This window comes from Scardinius erythrophthalmus (assembly GCF_964197995.2).
Source record: "Scardinius erythrophthalmus genome assembly, chromosome: 9".
In the NCBI taxonomy this organism is placed as follows: Eukaryota; Metazoa; Chordata; class Actinopteri; order Cypriniformes; family Leuciscidae; genus Scardinius; species Scardinius erythrophthalmus.
Window position 1 is genome coordinate 48,946,661 of NC_138229.1, and position 26,183 is coordinate 48,972,843.

The 26,183-nt window shown below is 39.0% G+C and overlaps 1 protein-coding gene across 2 annotated transcripts in view; it reads left to right on the forward strand.

The window, feature by feature from the left end:
- The window catches only part of LOC308696384 (cadherin-2), a 147,397-nt gene extending 122,882 nt beyond the window's left edge, over positions 1-24,515 (forward strand). The window contains exon 16 of one of the 2 annotated variants that reach the window (XM_081375085.1): positions 23,838-24,515. In XM_081375085.1, the coding sequence (XP_081231211.1) occupies positions 23,838-24,044 (207 nt within the window). In that variant the 3' untranslated portion in view covers positions 24,045-24,515. Of the gene's footprint in view, positions 1-6,094; positions 7,057-23,837 lie in introns of those variants that run through there. The other variant, XM_081375086.1, reaches the window with a different exon arrangement.
- The last annotated feature ends 1,668 nt before the right edge of the window (positions 24,516-26,183 follow it).

The window sequence follows — 26,183 nt, forward strand, 5'->3', positions numbered from 1 at the left end:
GAGCGCAAGTTCATTCCCTAGTTTAGCGACGTGCTTCTGTGGAGGGAAAAGCGCGCTTTGCGCGGGTGCAAAATAGGAATGATACATGCGTCGGTGTACAAAGTCAATTGCGCTGGGTGCAAGATAGGGCCCTATGACACATTTAATTAATAACAATTCATATATTACTTAATCTATTAATCATTTAGAATCTTTATTAGTTGCTGATGCAGCAATCATCAATTAATGGTTTAGTTCTTCATGAGTCATACACTAACACATGATTATCTGTGCATTAGTTAAGCATGAATTAATGCACATTAGTGCACCCGTATTGTAAAGTGTTACCACAGTTGTAAACACAGTTGAAAACTACAGATTGTGTGGTACAGCAGGTGTGTCGTTGCTAGTACTGTCATACTGTGATAAACTCAGGACCGTTTCTGACTTCAGGTGCCCTAGGTAAGATCGTTTATCCTCAAGGGGGATGGGGGCTGTGGTGGGCAGTGAGGGGGTTTGGGTGTAACGCTCATTGGCACCCACTTTCACTGGTGCAGAAAACAACCCTGTGCCAGCTTATGTGTAAAACAAGGACTTAATGGTGGAGGGTGTATTTCACAGAAGAGTGTGAGTGTTTGAGATAATATTTGTATGACTGAGTCAGGTGTGGATATTACAGTCATGAGTTCTGCCACAACTAAAAACCTGTCATAACTCTGCAAGTGTTTGATCAAAGGACAACATTTTATATGTATCTACTTTAGGGAAAATACAATACATTTTTACCAGATAATAAATTGCACCTTGAATGACTGATCATTATGAAATGTAGAGTATACATACTACATGAGATTGTGTGCCCCTTTTAGTTAGAAGCTGAAATTGTTTTTGCTAATAAGTCTGGAAACATGAGAGCTAGATTAAAAATCATTTCCTCTGAATCCTTTAGTACCCCCAAATCACTTGTTAATTTCTGTATCTATTTGTACACAAGATGTTTGTACACAATTTGAGTTTTTTTTTTTTTTACAACTTTTTTCTAAATCATCCTAGGCAATTTGTCTGATTTGCACAAAACTGGGGACCCACCATCTTAAGATACTCCTGACAAATAGTTTGGCATATATGGGCTGATGCATTTTTAGGTCAATTTAAGTTAATTTTATTTGTATTAGTGTTGTCACGATACCAAAATTATTGTTTCGATACCGATACCAAGTAAAGTATTGCGATTTCGATACTTTTTCGATACTTTTCCTGAAAAGGGAGAAACACTCTCAAATATCATTGCTGTGCTTTATTTTAAAACCTGGACAACATTCTAATCATATAACACACTAATAAATGAACATATGAACAGCAGATATATTAAACATTTGAACAAAATATGAAATATAAAAATATAAAAAATAAATTAGAGCAATGACATTCAAGGTAAAAAATAAAATAAATTTAGCAGCATTATCTCATTTATCATAAGAAACATAAGAGCTTTAACTTGATCCTGAACTGAATAAAAAATATGAACAGCAATTATATTAAACAATGTTTAATATTGGTATGATAAGCCTTATTGGTGATATATTTGACGTGGTAAGAGAGTTGTGGAAGGCCTATACTTCATGTTAAACATAAAGACAACGTCGGCAGTGTTGACGGCAAAATAGGCTACAGAATAATTCGTTCTGTATTGAGAGGTGCAATATTTGAAAATCGATCATATTTTTTAAATTACATTTTATATTGTATAATTGTCAAAACTTTTAAACATCAAAATGTCATTGATTAATATGTATTTGTGTCAAAATCGTGTCAAAACATCTTTTCCTATTCTATTTTGCCTGGAAACGCTTCCAAGACGCGTGCGTGTCGCGTGAAAAATAGGCGTCGGTTCTATTTCTAGCATGTACGCGTTTTCCGCGCGTCTCGAGCTGCGCCCAGACGCATGTGTGTCACGCAGGCAGTTAACATGAGAGCCGAAATCAAAACGGACACGACACGCAGCCAGTGTGTGTCAGGCCTTTACAAATCTGGAACGCGGCCATTATTAGAAGCGATAGCCTACTAATAAATTAAGGAATCGTGACGTATTTAATTTCCGGTTTTCTTTTGAAGTATCGGTGCACTGTGCAACAGAGCAAGGCTTACTTCCATATGTCACTCCTCCTCGCGTCATCTTTTTCTACGAGTCGTGGACCACTTGTGCTCATAGACAGTATATAAACGATTGTGCTCGCACATGCAACCATCTCTGTAGTGTTTTGTCACATGACACTGACAGCGGCAGGTTCTTTGCTGCGTGCGTCAGGAAAAAAACACAGACGTCCATAGGGAGGCGTTTTTTTGTTTTTGTTTTTTTTAAGTATCGATACTGATCAATTTAGGTATCGTAACGTTTTTAATTTCCGAGTATCGCGATACTTTTGAAGTATCGATACATCGTGCAACACTAATTTGTATAGCACTTTGCACTATAAACATTGTTTCAAAAGCAGCTTTCTTAAAAATTATATATCTTTAAATGTGTCCTAGCATCTCAGACCATTGGTAGGGAAACACTTCAGATGGATGGCTAGTCCATCACAGCCATTATGCCTAATCGGCCTATATCTTGTTCGCGCAACGTTTAATTGAAGCAAGCTTTCTCATGGGAGCCCCTCTCACTAAGGCTGCATTTACATTTACAAGTGCAGAAAAAAGAAGAAAGATCGAATATTCCCGTCAATGACTGTTTTAATGTCATTGAAAAACCAACGGTGGCAAATGACGTCAACTCAGATGGACACCAACCACAATCACATGACTTTTTCAATGGCTCTTGACGAAGGCTCAACCCAGTGGTGTCATGTTGAAGTGTTATGTCTTTTGAGCATTTGGGGCGTAGAGAAAGTACAAGGAAAATGCAGTTCGCATTGCACAAAAAATGCATAATTCCATTGCAGATTGTGACGTTGTTACTTCCTTTTCAGGCTCAGTATGTCTACGTTGTTTCACCAAACGTATAGTGTAAATGCAGATATCAGATAAGAGTAACTTTTAAAAGAAGATGTCAGATGGTCATCAAAAAAAAGTATATATAGTCAATAAATCTGAATTGGGCATTAATGTCACCTTTTCCAGCTCCAACCGCTTAACTAGCTGCTCTGTCATCAGTTACTGAGGTTCACACAGAAAACACAGCCAGAGCACTCGATTCCTCAGATGTTTGCTATTTACCTGAAATTCTAAATTTGATCCTTAAATCCATTCGTCTTTCTTTGATCTCCAATTACTGGACAGAAACACTACAGTCCAGACACTGGTCCTAAAACACCTCAAATCAGTCTTGGCCAGATCAGGCATTCCAGCAAACCGTTACTCCATCCATTCCTTCCTTTAGACGTACACATACGTCTGTGCGCATTTCCCCCGACCGCTCTGCTATCGGCAGTTCTGGAGAGGGTCCGGCGGGATGGGGTCTGTCTTCTGTTAGTAGCCGCATTCTAGCCGGCCCAAGTTTGGTTCTCAGACCTGGTGTCCCTCCTCAATGGCTCTCCTCTAGAGAGAGGCTTGGCCCCTTAGTGGTGTAGCCCAGGTGGGAATCTGTTAGAGGTTTTAGATCTAAATAGTTTTCTACAAAGTTGTATACAAAAATGTATAAAGTTTGGTTTAAATGTACTGTGGAAAAATGTGTTTAGAGATAACCTAAGGGCCTGTTAATTTTCTTTCTTTATAATGTGATTGGGTACTTTGTGAATAATAATAAGATATGAGGAGGGGCGGGACGAGAAGCGGAAAGAGAGGCAGAGAATGCACGAGATAGAAATGATGACAGATGTGGGATGTCGGCGAAACAACTCTCTGGAAAGTGTGAATTGTGTATAAAAATGTATGCATTATAGTTCATCTCAAGGATATTAGAGTGGACTTTGAACTGAGTTACTGCTGGCTAAGCGTGACCGCGAAGTTCGAGTTTATTTAAAGTGCGTCACAGACTTGCACAGACGAACCACTGGCGGCGAGCCAGTACATTCGGAGTGAACTGTCTATGGTCGCTTTCGTTGTGAAGGAGAACGACAACGGATGTTATTTCGGAGACGTTGGTGACTGGAGTCCCGTGCAGACCTGACGGCTGTTGAGTGCGTCTCGCGATGGTGAGATAGATTCCGGTTAGGAGCCCGATGGACTGTGACCAATCGTGATTTAATAGATCCAAATCTTCAGCAAAGGTACCTATTTTGTTTTATTTTATTTGTGGCTCAATTGAGTGAAGCGGCTGTGTGTGTTTTGGTCTCTACGAACCCAAGCAGCGGAACAGGCCTGCAACAGAAACTAAGGGGTATTTAAAGTATTATTTGCCGGCTTAGGAGGGTATTCTATTTTCTTAAACTTTTCTTTGTCTCTTTGATTTTATTGATTGTTGATTCACATGTGAATTTCATTTGAAAGAGAAAAGAACACACACTTTGTATCTTGACAAAAGCTTTATTGAAAAGGATAACAGTATCAAAGATATTTTTGTTTTTTGTTTACCCAGTATTGATAGATCATTTCTTTTAATTAATTAAATTTCATTTGGAGTTAATTCTTTGTATTGTGGTGAATTACATTTAATTTTCCCTTTGGTTTGAAGTAAAATAGATAGCAGCAGAAATTAAACTAAACCCATCATACTAAAGAACTTGGGCGTCACCCTTTAAAATTCCTATTGACAGGAAGGGGGCGTTACAGTGGGTTCAGCTCATAGAATCTGGTCTTTCAATTGAGGTTGTGGAGACCATACACAATCCAGAGCTCCCTCCACAAGGAAATTGTTTGCTTTGAAGTGGAGGTTTTTCTTTCATGGTGCAGAGAATGTCAGCTGGACCCGGCCAACTGCCCTGTTGGTTCAGCGTTAGAATTTCTGCAGTATGTTTCTCTGCAGGGTTATCTCCCTCCAGCTTAAATGTGTACATGGCGGCTATAGCTGCTTACCACACTTCTTTGTGTGGTGCATCATTGGTGAGAGACCCTCTGGGTGGTCATTTTCTTGGTGGTACTCTGAGACTAAGACCTGCACTGTGCACGAGATTGCCGGCCTGTATTTGGCCATCATGTTGGAAGGCCTTACGGTGTGCTCCCTTATCAAAGAGGTTCCAGAAAAGTTCTTCACCCTAAAGACTATATTCCTTCTTGTTATCTCGTCTCTCAAAAGAATTGCTGACTTGCAGGCCCTGTCAGTCTCTCCTTCGTGCCTAGAATTTTCACCGGCAAAGTGAAAGCCTTTCTTCACCCTCGATCGGGTTATGTGTCCAAGGTCCCCACTAACATTTCAGGGCCCATAATGTTGCAGACCTTTTGTCCTCCTCCCTTTCATTCATCAGACCAGGGGAAACTTAATCTGCTCTGCCTAGTAAGCTGAGGAGGAGGAGGAGGATCCAGCGCATACAAGAGGATTTTACCCCGCTCCCTGGCTAGGGCCAATATAGCCTGTGATGCTGACGAGATTCTCAGGCCTGTTGCAGGCCAAAGACAGGATGCTGGGGCAGAATATTTTTTTGTTGTTGTTTTGTATATTATACTGTACAGTACATTAAGGAATAAAAAAAATTGCAAATGTATACATCTATTGTGTTCATCATGTGAGAAGTTTTTTGAGGGGGACAACCTAGCAACAGAGCTTATTACCTGCTTTGTTTACGGTTTGTGTATCTGCAGCCTGCAGTGTCGGTTTCCCTTTTTGAATGATGAATATAGACCAATATCTCTGCAGAAATAGACAGATATCTCTTTTACACGCAGACGCAGAACGTGCATGTCATGATCCTGGTTCTTCCTATCCTTTTCCGCCCTCTCCTGGTCACTTGCTTTTTCACACTCACCTGTTTTTCGCACACTCTCAATCACTCACTCTCCTCTTCCCAGCTGTTTCATATCTTCTCCTGCTCTACTCTAAGGACATTGCACCTGTCCCCTTTTCTCTCTGATTACGTTTGCTACTTCTCCTCTCTCTTCCTCCTGCCTCTTTGTCAGATTGTTCGTTGACTACTGATGAAAGAAGTATATCGTTGCACACTCGTTCATCCCTGTCCTGTTGGGGATTCTTCAAGCTGCAAGTATTATACTGCTTATGCTCTAACCAGCTCTCTGTGTCTAGTGCTGCGCTCGACTGTACCGCTGCAGTTCCCCGCTGTGCGTCTTCTGTGTACTCTCCTGTGTGACCAGAGGCTAGCCGCCAGCTGTGCCCGAGCATCTACGCTGACCACGGTCAAAGGCTCGTACTCAAGAAGATTTCTCCATTGATGATTACTGGCCTTTTGTTTTGGCTGTTTCTGTTGTGATTATTCTCAAGAAGATTTCTGTTTATTCTCGCCTTGCTGGTGGCTGCCTCATTTACGTTCTATTAAAAGACTATTTGACTGTCATTCGCAACTGGGTCTTTTCTCACCTTACAACAGTGCATGCTAGTTGACAGTCAGCTGTAGTCCTTTCGGTGTGTTTAGGCACAGCTTTTTGCCCCGACGCAGGCGACAACACAGTCGGCTTCCATCAGCGCTGGTTCTTTGGCCTTGGTTTGGTGTGTCCCTACCTTAATCTCTGAGGGCAAAGTTTGGTTTTCTAGCAAGATTAAATGGTTTTGAGTGGAGAGCTTCATTTTTACCTAAAATTGGAAGTTTAGGGAATTGGGTGAGAAGTTATGAATTTGTATTTAGAGTTTTGAGAAAATGAGCCATAATTTCAAGAAATATGTTTAAGCAATCGAGAAAAACTGTAATAATGCTCATGCGTCTTCCCCGCTGCCGTTGCAGATCAAATTATATTAAACTACTGTAGTATGTTAGCATAGTGTGGTGTTCTTAAAATTGTATGCATTTAGGCCTTTGTGAAGCCTGTTTTTATATTCTTTGTTAACATGCATTTTGTTTTTCCTTATTTTTAAATACTATGCTTTTTAAATACTATGCCCAATTTGTTTGCACACATGAAGTAGCCCATCAGTAACCTAAATTGATTTTGATATATTTAATGTTTTGAAAGTGTATGAGTTTTGAGGTGTATTGATAGTGTATGAACAACCAAAAGATTGGTAAGAAAATAAAATGAATGTTCTTGTAGATCACTACATATGTATCTGCATACACTAATCTTCCTGACTGGTAAGTGCTGGCTATTTGACAATTCATAATAATGTCAGACCATAATAATGTCAGAGTGTGTGTATATATATATATATATATATATATATATATACACACACACACACACACACACACACACACACACACACACACACACACACACACACACACACACACACACACACACACACACACACACACACACACACACACACACACACACACACACACACACACACACACACACACACACACACATACTTGTTTTTGTGGTATAGAAGGACACTGATGCCCAAACAAGTTTGGTGGTGGTATATGGGGACACCCCTTTCCCAATGCCCTACAGTGATGATACAAATATCAAAAATTTTGTTTTAATCTGCAGATCGCAAATCTGACTTCAAATGTTCTATACACACAACAGAACAGAAAATATTACCATATGATATTTTGGTGGTACACAAGGACATTCCCGCCCATCCTAAAATGTTCCCGCCTATGACATAATTGTGATTTTTGGGGCCCGACTTGATTATGAGGACACTCTTTTTACAATACACTAAATATGTCATTTCAGTGGATTACAGGGACCAATGTGTTTTACTGGTACATGACCACACACACACACAAACCTGACAACACAGTGTATTACCAAGACTAAGGTGATTTAAGAGGACTGGATCTTAAACACAATACACAACTGCATAATCCAACATTATAAGGACGAGTGTGTTTAATGGTACATGCCCACACACACACACAAACCTGACAACACGGTGTATTACCAAGACTAAGGTGATTTAAGAGTACCGGATCTCAAATACAATACACAAAACAACTTGCAACATTACAGGGACAGAGGTGTTTTAGAAGTGCTTTAATTATGACTTCAATAATATCATCATAAACATTGAGTTTTTTCAGTTTTACCATGTAATACAATCATGACATACCATTTTAAGGGGAAAGTGACATCCACAAACTTAAAAACATGGTCAATAAAACTTGCACAACTGTGTGATCTTTCAGAAAGCATACAGTATCATTACTGTTTTGACATATTAAAATGACAAGCAGATGAACCATTCAAAACTTCGAAAAGATTGACAAAACAGCCCTTGGAAACAGGCACAATTTAAAGACGTCATTAAACAGGCTTTGAAATGTATAAAATGAACTCACTCAACATGCAATAAATGCTGCAACATGTAGAGAAACCGACTTACAAGGGACGGTTTACCTAAAGACAATTCTGTTATTTCCAGAAAATGTAAACAGAATTGTCAAGTTTCAAAGCAGAATTACAGAGATAACAGGAAAAGTATTCAACAAAGTTAGTTTGGGCTGTACATCAGCTCTAGAAGAGTATAGTGTCATTAGAATACAACTATCATTGTAAGTACAAAAGCTCTCATGTGTTTAGAGATTACTAAAGCATGTATTATTCTGTACAGAGAATGAGAGTGAGGCAGAAATTGAAAACCCACGGAAAGGATCCTCAGCGGTCTTACACTGCTGGCATTCAGTCAGTGTGGCCAGTTTTCCTTTGGTTATACACTCACCTAAAGGATTATTAGGAACACCTGTTCAATTTCTCATTAATGCAATTATCTAATCAACCAATCACATGGCAGCTGCTTCAATGCATTTAGGGGTGTGGTCCTGGTCAAGACAATCTCCTGAACTCCAAACTGAATGTCAGAATGGGAAAGAAAGGTGATTTAAGCAATTTTGAGCGTGGCATGGTTGTTGGTGCTAGACGGGCCGGTCTGAGTATTTCACAATCTGCTCAGTTACTGGGATTTTCACGCACAACCATTTCTAGGGTTTACAAAGAATGGTGTGAAAAGGGAAAAGCATCCAGTATGCGGCAGTCCCGTGGGCGAAAATGCCTTGTTGATGCTAGAGGTCAGAGGAGAATGGGCCGACTGATTCAAGCTGATAGAAGAGCAACTTTGACTGAAATAACCACTCGTTACAACCGAAGTATGCAGCAAAGCATTTGTGAAGCCAGAACACGCACAACCTTGAGGCGGATGGGCTACAACAGCAGAAGACCCCACCGGGTACCACTCATCTCCACTACAAATAGGAAAAAGAGGCTACAATTTGCACGAGCTCACCAAAATTGGACAGTTGAAGACTGGAAAAATGTTGCCTGGTCTGATGAGTCTTGATTTCTGTTGAGACATTCAGATGGTAGAGTCAGAATTTGGCGTAAACAGAATGAGAACATGGATCCATCATGCCTTGTTACCACTGTGCAGGCTGGTGGTGGTGGTGTAATGGTGTGGGGGGTGTTTTCTTGGCACACTTTAGGCCCCTTAGTGCCAATTGGGCATCGTTTAAATGCCACGGCCTACCTGAGCATTGTTTCTGACCATGTCCATCCCTTTATGACCACCATGTACCCATCCTCTGATGGCTACTTCCAGCAGGATAATGCACCATGTCACAAAGCTCGAATCATTTTAAATTGGTTTCTTGAACATGACAATGAGTTCACTGTACTAAAATGGCCCCCACAGTCACCAGATCTCAACCCAATAGAGCATCTTTGGGATGTGGTGGAACGGGAGCTTCGTGCCCTGGATGTGCATCCCAGAAATCTCCATCAACTGCAAGATGCTATCCTATCAATATGGGCCAACATTTCTAAAGAATGCTTTCAGCACCTTGTTGAATCAATGCCACGTAGAATTAAGGCAGTTCTGAAGGCGAAAGGGGGTCAAACACAGTATTACTATGGTGTTCCTAATAATCCTTTAGGTGAGTGTATGTGCCTTAAAATGTTCAATTACAGTTGTAACTTCAGCATTTGACCAGCACACTTTTTGTCCTTTCCACAAGGTTTTCAATTCCTGCCTCATGTTCATTCTCTGTACAGAAGAATACATGCTTTAGTAAACTCTAACTATATGAGAGCTCATGTACTTACAATGGTAGTCATATTCAGATTTAAACCTCAGGTACCTTGAGGAACTTCAGTGGTTTCTCGATAGGCATCTTCTGAACACCTGTAGGAAATCAGTTATAGACAGATCAGAAACTCAGATGTAACTCAAACCTGCATCTAGAACTTAAAACTGGTTATACATCTGATCTCTAAAAATTACATTTCAAATGACATTCAAAACATTATTCTGGAGATGGAATGTTGTGTTAAACATCTCCTTTTCAAAGTTTTTGACCAACATGAACATGATAAACTTATTGGTTTGGTACTGATTCCATTCATTTTGTTCTAGAAAAATTGTTATTTATAATAATATCTGATTATTGATAACTGATTTTTACAATTAATGGCAAAAGGAATGTTTAGAAATGTAATTTGATATTATCTACTGGCACACTATAGTATGATATATATATACATACACTATGAACAATTCTAAACGCTTTTGTTTTTGCCCCCATTTTTCATGAGCTGAACTAAAAGTTCTAAGACTTTTTCTATGTACACAAAAGGCCTATTTCTCTCAAATATTGTTCACAAATCTGTCTAAATCTGTGTTAGTGAGCACTTCTCCTTTGCCGAGATAATCCATCCACCTCACAGGTGTGGCATATCAAGATACTGATTAGACAGCATGATGATTGCACAGGTGTGCCTTAGGCTGGCCACAATAAAAGGCCACTCTAAAATGTGCAGTTTTGTGTGGTCTCAGGGGGTCTGGAAACAAGTCATTATCTGGTGTGACCATCATTTGCCTCACGCAGTGCAACACATCTCCTTCGCATAGAGTTGATCAGGTTGTTGATTGTGGCCTGTGGAATGTTGGTCCACTCCTCTTCAATGGCTGTGTTGGATATTGGCAGGACCTGGAACACGCTGTCGTATACGCCGATTCAGAGCATCCCAAACATGCTCAATGGGTGACATGTCCGGTGAGTATGCTGGCCCTGCAAGAACTGGGATGTTTTCAGCTTCCAGGAATTGTGTACAGATCTTTGCAGAATAGGGCCGTGCATTATCATGCTGCAACATGAGGTGATGGTTGTGGATGAATGGCACAACAATGGGCCTTAGGATCTCATCACGGTATCTCTGTGCATTCAAAGTGCCATCAATAAAATGCACCTGCGTTGGTTGTCTATAACATACGCCTGCACATACCATAACCCCACCATGGGCCACTCGATTCCCAACGTTGACATCAGCAAACCGCTCACCCACATGACGCCATACACGCTGTCTACCATCTGCCCTGTACAGTGAAAACCGGTATTCATCCGTGAAGAGAACACCTCTCCAAAGTGCCAGACGCCATCGAATGTGAGCATTTGCCCACGCAGGTCGTTTACAACGACCAACTGCAGGTCGAGACCCCGATGAGGACGATGAGCATGCAGATGAGCTTCCCTGAGACGGTTTTTGACAGTTTGTGCAGAAATTCTTTGGTTATGCAAACCGATTGTTGCAGCAGCTGTCCGGGTGGCTGGCCTCAACGGTGTTGGAGGTGAAGATGCTGGATATGGAAGTCCTGGGCTGGTGTGGTTACACACGGTCTGCGGTTGTGAGGCCGGTTGGATGTACTGCCAAATTCTCTGAAAAGCCTTTGGAGACGGCTATGGTAGAGAAATGAACATTCAATTCACGGGCAACAGCAGGTGGACATTCCTGCTGTCAGCATGCCAATTGCACGCTCCCTCAAAACTTGCAACATCTGTGGCATTGTGCTGTGTGATAAAACTGCACATTTTAGAGTGGCCTTTTATTGTGGACAGCCTAAGGCACACCTGTGCAATAATCATGCTGTCTAATCAGTATCTTGATATGCCACACCTGTGAGATGGATGGATTAACTCGGCAAAGGAGAAGTGCTCACTAACACAGATTTAGACAGATTTGTGAACAATATTTGAGAGAAACAGGCCTTTTGGGTAAATAGAAAAAGTCTTAGAACTTAGATCTATAATTTTGTTCAGTGAATATAACTGGCTTAAAACCATTTTTCTTTGGTGAAAATACTAACGTAAAATTGCACTACAATATATATTGGTTTAAAATAATAATAAACATGTTCATAAACACAAACTTGTTATGCTGGGTACACACCAAAAGATAATCAGGCTGATTTTGGGCTGATTTCCCCCTTCTGAAAATCCTAGCTGTGTCCCGATTATCTTGATGGTTATAGATTATCTTATCAGATTTTCCCTTGGTGTGAGGTGTGTTAAGAGTGTCCGAACCTGATCGGAAGAACGTCAGAGCCGACCTGATCGCGAATCGCAAATATTCAACATGTGGAATATTTACGATCAGAAATCCTGAAATGTGGGGGGAAGCCCGAGGACAAACACGCGCATGCTCTGGAGATTATCACGTGAAAGGAAACCATATCCAATCAGAAAGCGAGATGAAGGAAGACGGAAGCATAAGAAACGCAGTCATGGCGCAGCACAAACTGAAATTGATGTGGACAGCAGAGATGGAGGATCAGCTTGTTGATTTGTGGCGCAAATGTTTACACAACGTGTTGTGTAAAACATTTCCAAACACTATCATCGCAATTGCTTCCTGCATATCGTCCGCCATGCTTATTCTGAGGTCTCTAGAGTGTTAACAGTCGAGACTCTGGTTGCATGGTCTTTAGGGTTGGGTATCTAGAACCGGTTCCAAAATGCCAAAAACCGGGGATTCGATAAGTCGCGCACACTTCGATTCCGCTTATCGATTCCTTACTTTGGTGATGCTCACATGCGCGAGGTGAATGGCAGTGAGCATTTGTTTACAGTTGTATTGATCTGCCAGGACCTGCCTGCCGCACATGCGCTGTACGTTATATTTACGATGGCGGAGCGCAGCAGACTTTCGAAAGTTTGGTTAAGCTTTTCAAAAAAAGATGAAAATACAGCGAATTGTATCACATGCAAGAAAGACAAACTAGAGCCGCATAATTCTGGATAAAATGAGAACCAGTTTTGTTTAAAATAGAGATCATGAATAAATACATCAGACAATTAATACGAGTCGAGTCTATAATTCCTTAAAGTGTTATATATATATATATATATATATATAGTATATTGTAAATTAAGATGCATTGTCACAGTTTTACTGGTAATAGCCTAAATGTAACAAGAATAAAAGGTAGAAAAAAGTATTTGCTCTCTTTTTTCTCTCCAATAAATATTGGAATCGAAACCAAGAATCGTTAAGAACCGGATTCGATAAGCAGAATCGGAATCGTTAAAATTTAAACGATACCCAACCCTAACGGTCTTTTCACATCATGGCACACCACACACTATATGAGCAAAACGGTTAAATCTAGGATTTTTTGTCCTCATGTTTGTGGTCCATCACATTTTGAAAATCTTATAAGATGTAAAATCTTTTGGTGTGTACCCATCATTAGTTGACACATACCAACATTACTGGAGACGCCTGCAGCTCCAGCAGGAACATCACCTTCAGAACCGCTTTCATCAGGATCACTGGCATCAGAGTCCGTCATACTGATCTCATCTTAAAGAAAAAGAGACATTTAAAACAAGAACATCTTCAGTTTAACCTGTATTGAGAAGTCATTTATGAAACATGACAAATGGCACCGTTTAATAATAATAATCATATTAATAACAACTATAATACTTCACTAAGATCACTATTATTAGAATTATCGCCTAGACAGTGATATACTAATACTGTCAATGAAAAATTAATATTTTATAATGAGTATATTATTTTACAATAAGAGGTTATAATACTTTCTTATTTTCTTCACTTAAGCTGTTATACTGGCAGAAACCTGCAGTTTAAGTGAAAACAGGTTTATAAACGCATCTTATTGAAAAATTGTATTACTACAAAAAATGTGGATATAATGCGAATGTGAAAATAGAGAGTAACTGGTGCTGGTTGCGTTCCCAAATGCATGTTAAACTTATGGCACATGCAGAGATGGAGTTCACTGCATTCATTCCCTGTGAAACGAGGCATGGAAAAAGCCAGATCATGAGCTGATCGAGCGAGCAAAGTGTGCTCTTCAGTTTGAAACACGCAGCACAACAGACTACAGACTTACTTTCTTATCGTCTTTTGCGATTTGATAAGGGCATTGAGCCATATTGTGCTTTTGATTTTAGTATGTTTGAGAGATGCTTTACCAAAGCAATTGCGCAAAACACAAAGACAATTTATGTTATTATGAGGCGTAAAAATATTTTCGGTTCTTTTGGTTCAAACTGTGGAGGGACAGATTAGACTGTGGTCAGTCACTAGAGTAAAGGTAATTAATGGTAACACTATGAATTTTACTCCTCCCAAAAATGCCAAATAATAAACAGGTGAGAGCGTATTTTAGGCTATATGACACGTTATAGTGAGATATGACAGCGCTTCTGCAACACGCATCACTGCAGATGAGTAGCTGAGGATCTCTTCAGCATGCTGATGCACAAAATACAAACTAAAAATAAATTAAAGTAAGTCGCAGATGCTCAACACACAGTCATCTTCATTAAAAGTAGTGAGAATAAATGATTTTACCAGTGCTGATGCTACTCTCTCTCCTATTGATCTTAAAATTAGCTGATGATACAAAAAATGCTGCTCATAGCGGTAGCTTTCGATGACGTGAACACCGTTAAATCTGATATAGCGCGGGAATTGAAGATCGGATTTATGTCCGTTTTGTGAAGACACATTTATGTGGCCAAGTGTAAATGGAATTGTTTTGACAATGAAATGACCAGGTGTAAAACAGCCCCAAAGATGATGTGAAAAAGTTCTTTCTAGACTAGCATTTCCTAAAATGATGCAATGCTCTTTTTATTACCATCTCAACACAGTCTTGATCCTCCAATGATGATTGTTCCTTCTCAGGGCTCACCTGAAAGCAAGGCAAAGAAAGAAAAAATAAACATCTATTAGAGACAAAGGATTCAGAGATTCTCCAAATGAAGCAGCACAGATACTTGACTCCATTAACACTGACTGATCACTGTCATAAAACATAAAATTAAAACATTACATTATCAATGATATACTTGAGCAAAAGAAGGCTGATGACGCCAAACTAATTCAGGTATGATGGGACATTTCAAACCACTCAGTATTAATACTGATCAAATTAATGAGATGAATAGTGACTTAAGATTTAAAACACTGTGACATAAGTTGTAATCAAGTATAAAGTTAAAACCCTATAAATATATGGTCATAACCAATCAGGGATGCATGAAAATAAATGCTCATTGATGTTATCGTTGTCAATCCGATAAGAAAATTAGGCCGCTATATTAACACTAATAAATAATGGATTTCTTCCTTCAGCTTCAGATGTGCGCTGTTCACCGTGATGGTTTTGAAATGTTTGAATCACAAATCTGTGAAATCAGCGCATTGTTACAGGGAGAGTTCGCTTGTGGAATTGTAAGTTGTAATATTTTTTATTTTTGTTATATATCTGATTTATCTCATATAGGATGCATTTGGCTGAGTTAATGAGTGCTACAGTAAACACTTCACTGTAGGCCACACCGGTGGTCAGCAAAACATTAATTATGATTGGGACTGTCATATATACATAACACTATAATGAGCAAACTATTGCATTAAAAACGTCGTGAATTCTTTGGGTTTAGTTGCTGTGTTTCAGCGTGTTGTCCTGGGAGGAGCGCATCCACAACAGGAGTTTCACTATGTAATAGTTGATTACTATTAATAATAGCTCAAGTTAATCTGTGCATGATTTTGTGCAAGTATAAGTTGTAATATTGTGTTTATTTTGTATAAATATCTAATTTATCATATATAGGTTGTGTTCCGTTGAGCTAAAACCATCTAACAAAGCCTCAGGTTTAGGGGTGTTCCTTCAGCTCTTTAGGCCATTTCATTTTAAGTTTAATGTTGTCTAATAACATTTTAATTTCATTTGATTTATTATTATTATTATTATTATTAAGGCAATAGATGTTTTGGTAAAACTTCACAATACATATGTTATTGCATTAACTAACATGAACTAACAGAGAAAAACTTTTGTTAATGTGAGTTAATAAAATATGTGAGTTCATGTTAGTTCACAGTGCATTAAATTAACAGATACAACACTGGATCCTAAAATGTCTTGGAAAATGTTGAGATTAACGTTAAGTAAGATAAACATGAAGTAAATCATGTAGAAGTATTGTTCATTCATTGTTAGTTCATGTTAACTAATACTAACAAGATGAAACCTTTTTATAAAGTATTGCCATTTTTTTATAAAGAAAGTTGGAAATATGAATGTAAAATTTATTTTAGAAGCTAAGAAACCTTACACTGGTTCAAACTAGGCCACTACTGTATATGTTTGATTTATGTTGAAGTGTTTGGGACATTGGCTTTAAAGTCGGCATGAAATGGAAGTTGAGATTGTCATTTTTTCCTTGTTGTGATGTATATCCGAGTGAAACTGCTTCTGAAATTAGAAAAAAATGTAGGGCGGGGCTTGATTTCGTCCTTCGGGAATTGATTGGATCGTTGGAGGTTGGGCGTTGCAAACAAAATGGAGGCAGATTTGAATGCCAGTTTACATTCAGTTGTGGAGGATTTCTCTCCAGCGGACTCCCCCACCGTTACCCTCACATGAAGGATTTTTCTATTGAGGAGCCCAGCGACGAGAACAAGGACAAGCAGCTAAATTTTCAGGCAGGAATCAGACCATATTTATATGAGCCTCCCGCGAAACGAGACAAACACCGATAGCCGCACCCTCATGGGCTCTGGCCGCACCCTTTCGCCATGGCACATGACCAAAAGAGAAGAGAGGTCGTTTTCAAGGGGGGAGGGAAGGGTAATGTATTTGATTAAAGATTATAAGGGTACATGAATTTTGAAAAAATAATGAAGTGCACAGATAAATCATTTATAATAAACACTACAATATTACATATAAAAAGAAGATTTGTCAAATTTGATTTCATGCCGACTTTAAATGATGTGCGTTTCGTTTTTGTAATCAGGCTTTCAAAGTATATCAAATTTTGGATTTAGATTCATCGGCTAATATATCAGATATCGGCTTTCGAATATAAAGAATGATCAGTTATCGGCCCAAATGTTCATATCGCTGTATCCCTAATTTGACTTCCAAAAACAAAAAACAAAACAATACCTTCTGTACATCTCTGGCCTCTGACTGGGACGGGGACGGACTCTTCATTTCGAGAGTGGAGGGTTCAACCTCACTGAGAGTCTACAAAACATAACATTAGACATGAAACAGTGGTGTAAATGTGTGAACACTAGATCTCACAGATGTCTCTGCTTCGTTTGCTCGTTCTCTTCCAGCACAACTCTCACTTACCTTGTCTAGACCCACAGTCAGAGCAGCACAATCACTGTCTGATGACCACTGGCTCTTATGGCTCATCTGAGAATATGAAATTAAGCGTTACATACAGAAACACTTCACCTAAGAGTTTAAAAAAAGCATTATAAATGGAATATATAAAGGATAATGTACAGTCAGTCAGTAATTAATACAAAATAAACTGACAGGATAATAAGGGTCCTGATACACAGCTACCTATCAATAAATATTTGCACATGAAATACTGATTTGAGATAATATACAAGATTACAAAATAGTTAAAGTTTTCAAATCAATATTTAAATGCTACCACAAGGTAATGTTCACGGCTTTTATGCATCACATTACATGTGTTTTCATTACAGTGTGTCAGGTTGTGTGTAGCTTTACACCAGTTTTATGAGGACACCCTTTTATGAGGACATCATAAGAGCATGTTACTGATGTTTGACTTGACAGAAGAATCTCAGTGTGTTGTGTAAGTTTGACAGAATCCTGGTCTATGAGGACACAGTTTTATGAGGACATCATAAGAAAATGATCCTGATGTTTGACTTTGACTGAGTGTGTTGTGTAAGTTTGACAGAATACTGGTCTATGAGGACACTAGATTTACTGGGACACTGGTAACTAGATACATTTGGACGGCACTGAGTTCAAGTGTGTGTATGTATGAGAGTGATACGAGACATTGCGCCTGTGCTAGATGTACAGTAAGTGATCGTGACTCACTTCTTACACACACAATCATAATTCAGTGACTGATAACTGTGGCAAATAATCTGTTTCTGAGGAAACAGAGTTATTACATTAACTTATTGGATACCTTTAGAGTTGCTGTATCTTGTTCAGGTTTCATCTGATTCTTCAGAGTTATCATCTGAAAAAAAAAGTAGTAAAAATATATAAAAAAGACAAATAAATAATAATTTTAGTATCACTTATTGAAAGCCAAACAGAGGTTGCTATTTTTTACCAACTTCTTCAATGATTATATTTAATCTGACAAGCACAAATAGTTTTCGCTATTGGTATTAGCCACAATGAGCTGTGAATTATGGGTTATCAGTATCGATCCTAATATTCCATGTGTGTCCCGGTAAATCTAGTGTCCTCATAGACCAGGATTCTGTCAAACTTACACAACACACTGAGATTCTCCAGTCAAGTCAAACATCAGGACATTGCTCTTATGATGTCCTCATAAAAGGGTGTCCTCATAAAACAGGTGTAAGACACACACACACTTGACACACTGTAATGAACATGCATGTAATGTGATGCATTAAAGTCATGAACATTAACTTGTAGGGCTGCACAATGTATTGCTTTATCATTCATACCCATCTGTGGTAGTGACATTGCAGTACAGGCCTCTGTGAAGTCAGGCTATGTAAAGACTCTGCCGTGTTATTTTACAGTTGATTACTCAAGTTCTGTACCTAAATGCTGTTAGACTTACCTGGAATATATGAGGCATTGTTTATTTCACATCTTTGTTCATTTTTTTTATCTCTGCTTGCAATTTATTATTTTCTATGCAGATGCAAACCCCTACAAAATCACACCAATCATTCTAGAATGATTAATTATTTCCAAATAGAGCTATTCAAGACATCTGGTGAAATTGCTTTTCATATTGAAAAACTTTTGTTAATGTGAGTTAATAAAATATGTGAGTTCATGTTCGTTCACAGTGCATTAAATTAACAGATACAACACTGGATCCTAAAATGTCTTGGAAAATGTTGAGATTAACGTTAAGATAAACGTTAAGTAAATCCTGTAGAAGTATTGTTCATTCATTGTTAGTACATGTTAACTAATACTAACAAGATGAAACCTTTTTGTAAAGTGTTGTCATTTTTTTATAAAGAAAGTTGGAAATATGAATGTAAAATTCATTTTAAAAGTTAAGGAATCTTACATTAGGCCACTGTACTATTATGTTTGATTTATGTTGAAGTGTTTGGGACATTGGCTTTAAATGATGTGCGTTTCGTTTTTGTAATCAGGCTTTCAAAGTATATCAAATTTTGGATTTAGATTCATCGGCTAATATATCAGATATCGGCTTTCGAATATAAAGAATGATCAGTTATCGGCCCAAATGTTCATATCGCTGTATCCCTAATTTAATTTCCAAAAAAACAATACCTTCTGTACATCTCTGGCCTCTGACTGGGACGGGGACGGACTCTTCATTTCGAGAGTGGAGGGTTCAACCTCACTGAGAGTCTACAAAACATAACATTAGACATGAAACAGTGGTGTAAATGTGTGAACACTAGATCTCACAGATGTCTCTGCTTCGTTTGCTCGTTCTCTTCCAGCACAACTCTCACTTACCTCGTCTAGTCCCACAGTCAGAGCAGCACAATCACTGCCTGATGACCACTGGCTCTTATGGCTCATCTGAAAATATGAAATTAAGCGTTACATACAGAAACACTTCACCTAAGAGTTTAAAAAAAGCATTATAAATGGAATATATAAAGGATAATGTACAGTCAGTCAGTAATTAATACAAAATAAACTGACAGGATAATAAGGGTCCTGATACACAGCTACCTATCAATAAATATTTGCACATGAAATACTGATTTGAGATAATATACAAGATTACAAAGTTAAAGTTTTCAAATCAATATTTCAATATTTAAATGCTACCACAAGGTAATGTTCACGGCTTTTATGCATCACATTACATGTGTTTTCATTACAGTGTGTCAGGTTGTGTGTAGCTTTACACCAGTTTTATGAGGACACCCTTTTATGAGGACATCATAAGAGCATGTTACTGATGTTTGACTTGACAGAAGAATCTCAGTGTGTTGTGTAAGTTTGACAGAATCCTGGTCTATGAGGACACAGTTTTATGAGGACATCATAAGAGCATGTTCCTGATGTTTGACTTTGACTGAGTGTGTTGTGTAAGTTTGACAGAATACTGGTCTATGAGGACACTAGATTTACTGGGACACTGGTAACTAGATACATTTGGACGGCACTGAGTTCAAGTGTGTGTATGTATGAGAGTGATACGAGACATTGTGCCTGTGCTAGATGTACAGTAAGTGATCGTGACTCACTTCTTACACACACAATCATAATTCAGGGACTGATAACTGTGGCAAATAATCTGTTTCTGAGGAGCACTGGTCGCATGGCACTGCTTATGCATGGAAACCCTGAACTCACCTTTATAATGATTGCTGAATCTGCCCTGGAGCTCATCTGTGTCTGTAAACGGCATGTCCTCTTCCAGATCTTGATCTTCTCCTTCACTGACTCACTTCAGCCATCATCCCATGTGTCTGCGCGCATAGAAAAAGACTCTCACGACCATTGCATTTCATTTGACATATTATTCAAAAAGCTTGTTTTAAATAAATTGATCAATTATGGTAAACAGCATTCAAGTTATTTTAATACTTTATTATATGATATTTAAGGAATATGTTAATTGATAATAACTATTCATTCATAGATTTCATTCACAATTAATATTATAGGCAATAATAGTGACAGTATTAATAAGACTGAATCAAACAGAGTTCTAATAATATTCAGAGTAGCCTATATTTTATTATAGTCAGGAGTAATAAGAGCACATATTTGTGTCTTAATGTGTTTAAAGCAAGCATAACTGTAGTAATATTAACAGTAGCATATCAGGATACTGTACTGGGTGAAATAGCCTCCCCTTCACATACTGAAACGTTAGTCATGCCAACGCGTTATTATGATGGCTAGACTATTTTATGAGATCAGAAAAGGTAGCAGTTACAAATATAGTGCAATCGAAAACGAGTTTAAAATGACAAGCATCGCTGATTCCCTCATGTCAGTCTGTAAACAGAATCACTAACTTATAGGTCCGCTAGCACGGTTAGCATCACGCGCTAGCTGCTTTCTAACTGTAAAACGAGCAGCGAAGAGCATACAGAACATGCACAAACAAGCCAACCGGACCCACGTGCTATTAGAGAAGCAATTAAACAACATTATAACTTACCTTTTGGATAACAGTTGCCTTCATCAGGTCCACAGATGTCTTCTCAGGTGCAGAGTTTGTCCAGTCCAAACAGGAAATGACGTGACGACGAATGACTACACCTCTGATTACGTTGTACTTATCATAATATAAACGGGATTTTATTTATTTATTTATCATATATTTAATGCACAATTAATAAATTACAGGCAAAAATACTTAAATAATTAGTATTTTGCATTAGTTGCTACACATTTTAAAGCTGATTGAAGCTCCGCCCACTGGCGCCATCTTGTTTTCGCGATCTCCCGCCTACCGGTACCGATCTGACCAATCACTAAAGCTGATTGAAGCTCCGCCCATTGGCGCCATCTTGTTTTCGCGATTTCCCGCCTAGCGGTATCGATCTGACCAATCACAGGCCCCAAATAATACACTTGTGTGAAAGATGCAAATTTTTGATGACGCGGGTGTAATACCAGGACCTGGCTACAGGGGCGCACTCTCGAAATCAGGGATACACTGTGTATGGTAAAATTTCAGGGTTTTGTGGTATGTAAGGACATGGCGCCAAACTTTGAGAGGGAGCGTCTGGAACGTAGTAAATGACATCTACGCTGTCGGATTTATGAGGACATGGCCTCTGTCCTCATAAACCCAAATGTCCCCATAGTGCTGGTGCGTATTCAGGTCAAAAGTCCTCGTAAACCACAAAAACAAACACACACACACACACACACACACACACACACACACACACACTCGAGTCTTCTGTCTTTTGTATGTTGTTGTTATATGTGACCCTGGATCACAAAATCAGTCACAAGTCGCACGGGTATATCTGTGGCTTTAGCCAACAATACATTGTATGGGTCAAAATTATTGTTTTTTCTTTTATGCCAAAAATCATTAGGATATTAAGGAAAGATCATGCTCCATGGAGATATTTGGTAAATGTCCTACCGTAAATGTATAAAACATTTGTTTTTGTGAGTGAATGCAGCACAATCGCCAACATAAATGGACAACTTTAAAGGTGATTTTCTCAATGTTTCGGTTTTTTGCACCCTCGGATTCCAGATTTTCCAATAGTTATATCTCGGCCAAACCATACATCAATGGAAAGTTTATTTATTCAGCTTTCAGATGATGTATAAATCTCTATTTAAAAAAATTTACCCATGAGACTGGTTTAGTGGTCCAGGGTCACGTATGTAGGTATCTTTGCTTTATCAAAGTGATTTTGACATCAAAGCTCAGCGAGAGCGATTAGAGAACAGACAGCTCTGTATGCTTTTGAAACGCTCTCATGGTAATTTGATGTCATAAACCGATCGGCCTGTGCAGCGCCGCTTCAACTGCCTAAGACCAAGTCATGAAACATGAAAGTGATAACAAAATCAACCATGACACCATCAGTACTTTTTACATGAAAAATCAAGTACTTTTGTAGATTAACTTGAGTAAAATTGAAAAGGAGTACTTAATACTTTTACTGGAGTAATATTTGAATAGAGTATCTGTACTTTTACTAGTACTTGATTTATGTACTTCATCCACCACTGACTTTAAGTATGCTTAAATGTATACTTTTATACACTAAAAAGTGGCCAAATTGAATCCCAAGTTGTATTGAAATAGTAAAATTACAAGTATAGTACTAGTACATTGATATTAGTATATACATTACCTCAAGGGGAATGTGCTTGTGGAGTACGAGGGCATGGAGGGAAGCCTGGCCTAAACTCTCCCACCGCTGAGGGTAAGTTCCTGGCCTCTGTGAACTATTATGAGGATTTGGAAGAGGTTATTCCCAGTAGTGTCCCGTCCCTGCTGGTTCCACCCAGCTCTAAGTCTACTGCATCTCTCCTCTTCCACCCAGCCTCCCTCTCCTACCTCCTAAACCAAAGCAAGCCAGTCCTCCGGCCCTCCCTCCTCTGCTTCCCTTCAGCTCCTCGGCTCCTCCTCTGTTTACTCCACTCTGGTGCATGGATCAACCTCCAGCTCTGACTTGGTAAATGGATCCCTCGGGTCTGCCTCGGAGCGCCGAGTCCGTCACTCCACCTTAGCCCGTCACCCAAACGGCTCCACCTTGGCTCATCTCTCCTTCAGACAGGCGTTCTTATGGCTCCACCTCAGTCCCACTGGATCTACCTCAGTTCTCTGGCACCCTGGCTCCACCTCGGCCGCTCGTCACCACGGGTACGCCTTGGGCTCCAGGACCTAGAGTGTCGCCCGGTCTCTGTTTCCTCAGCTCCACTAGGGTCTTCAACTCTCCTGACCCCACCCTGGCTCCTCCCACCACCGGTTCTGCCATGGGCCTTCATCCTGGCAGTATACTGAGCTGTAATCTGCATCATCTCCTTCCTGGCTCCTCCATGGTGTTTTGGTTTAATTTGTCAAGATCACATTTGACTGTGTTGTTAAAGTTAACTGGTACTGTGTACATTGTCTTTGCAGGGTCTAAGGGCTGCTGATAAAGACCCAACTGCTCCACCGTATGACTCCCTGTTAGTGTTCGACTACGAGGGTGACGGCTCTACTGCAGGATCACTCAGCTCCATCATCTCCTCTAGCAGTGATGGAGACCAGGATTACGATTACCTCAAAGACTGGGGTCCACGCTTCACTAAACTAGCTGACATGTATGGTGGCACAGATGAGTGAAGGACAAGAAGAGAGGAACACCACAGCTTTTTTCCTCATTTCAGATGACAGCTGCAGAAATGTGTTTTAAAGGATCAATACAAGCAAACGCAGCATCCCAAGGCAAAATGTTAATGATTAACTCATGGCTTAAAGTAATAGTTATGCATAACTGTGGAACACTTTCAGAGTATGATACTCGTTACACTTGAACTTTACAGTATAGAAGCACAGGGATTTAATGTGCCTTTTTGTACATTTGTTTGGGATCTGAATGATTTATGTTCAAGGCTTTAATTATACTGACTTAAGGAGTGATTTTGAGATTTAAGAATGTGTTTATCTTTCTTTTTTGCTTACAAACTGTTTTTCAAAAGGTTTATTTAACTTTCTTTTTTTTCACATATTGCAAGACAAATTGTAAGACACTATACAGTTCACAGGATACTTAGGCTATATGTTCAACACAAATTTATCAATGCACATAGTTTGAAATAAAAAAAAAGTAATAACTGAAACGTTTGTAACTTTCTTACATTAATTGTGGTTACATTACATTGCATGTACACAAGTTTGTGCTTCACAGTAAAGAAAAAGTATTTTATTAATTAAAGAGCAGAATTAATTTCTAAATGACTTCTAAATAGTTAAATTCAGCTCAACGAGAGTTCATGTCAGATTGGATTTTTCATCATTTTACATGAAAATTTGTTTTGCAACGGATGATTGTCCACAGTAATTTATTAAAGAGAATAAAGGAAACCACACGGGGAAACATCATAGAGTGTCAGCTGGCAGTTGAATGACTTAACTCGGGTACAACAGTCTTTCTGTATTGAAGGATAGACCGGGACAGATGAAGATGCGCGAACAGGAGTCAGGTTACGCCCATTTCACACATACTTCGTGTGCAGTGCGTGTGCGGTGCGTGTGCGGTGCAGGAGCAGCACGCTATAAAGTGCTTTCACATAAGCTGCGTTTGCAGTCTGATCCGGCTGTACCACAAACAAATTGTAGGCCTATTTCAAATACAGAAGTTATCAGCAAATTTTATTTAAAAAAAATAAAATGTCAGCATTGCAATTCTCTTTGTACACATATACTCTTTAATTGACGTATTCACGTTTAAACACAATTTAAACAAACTATTATTTAATACATTACTTCTATATAATTATATATTAAGTTGCTCAAGCAAGTGGTAAAATATTTAACCATGCACTTATATTAAAATCGCATACATTTTAAATTAAAACTTAAAATTGACAAAAACAGCAGACTCATACCCTTTCTTTTGCATAATTTAAATCTTTATACAATAAATCTTGCATGTCACAAAGAACTTGTTTTTCCACCTCCACGAATGAGACGAGTGTTGTTCATTATGTCCCTTGTTGAAGTAAATTGTATTTTTCCTTGATTTACCCCAGTCTTGAAGTAAAAAGATGACTGTGAAAAATAGTAAGCTAGTATTTAATTAAATGCATTTATAGTGAGATTACTACATTTTATTTAATTAAATGCATTTATGATGAAATTACTACATTTTCATGTCAATCTGGTCAAGCTGTGTTCATTTTGACCACGAAGCGTGCGCTGTCACTTTAATTCAGCGTTTGCAGCACAGCAGAAATAGACTTGGTGCGGAAACGATCTCTGCACTGCTGTATTCGCACCGCTACTGGAACGGATCGACGGACGGCAACCGCGTGCAGTGTGAAAGCTCTAACCTGTTAACATGGGTACTGAAAAAAATATGCACCGCATACGCACTGCAAACGGAGTATGTGTGAAACGGGCGTAAGTCTTGCACTGGTGTGAGAGACGAGACCAGACAGCGTACCCCGGATTTCCACCAACTGCGGAACGGCTGCGGATCGGCTCCGCTGCGTGTCGGCTCCGTGCTCTGCTGTCCTTCAATACCCACCAGGGGCCTCATGTATAAAACTTTGCGTAGATTTCATCCTTAAAGTGTGCGTACGCACATAAGGCAGAATTACGCCAGAACCTGCGCAGAATTCACTTTATAAATCCCAGTCAGCGGAAGATTGTGCACACATGCGTCTCCACCCTGAAATAACCATATATGGAGCTTACAACACCTAGTTTTACTATGCAGATCCTCATCTGCATATCATTTGCATATGATTATTCATCCAC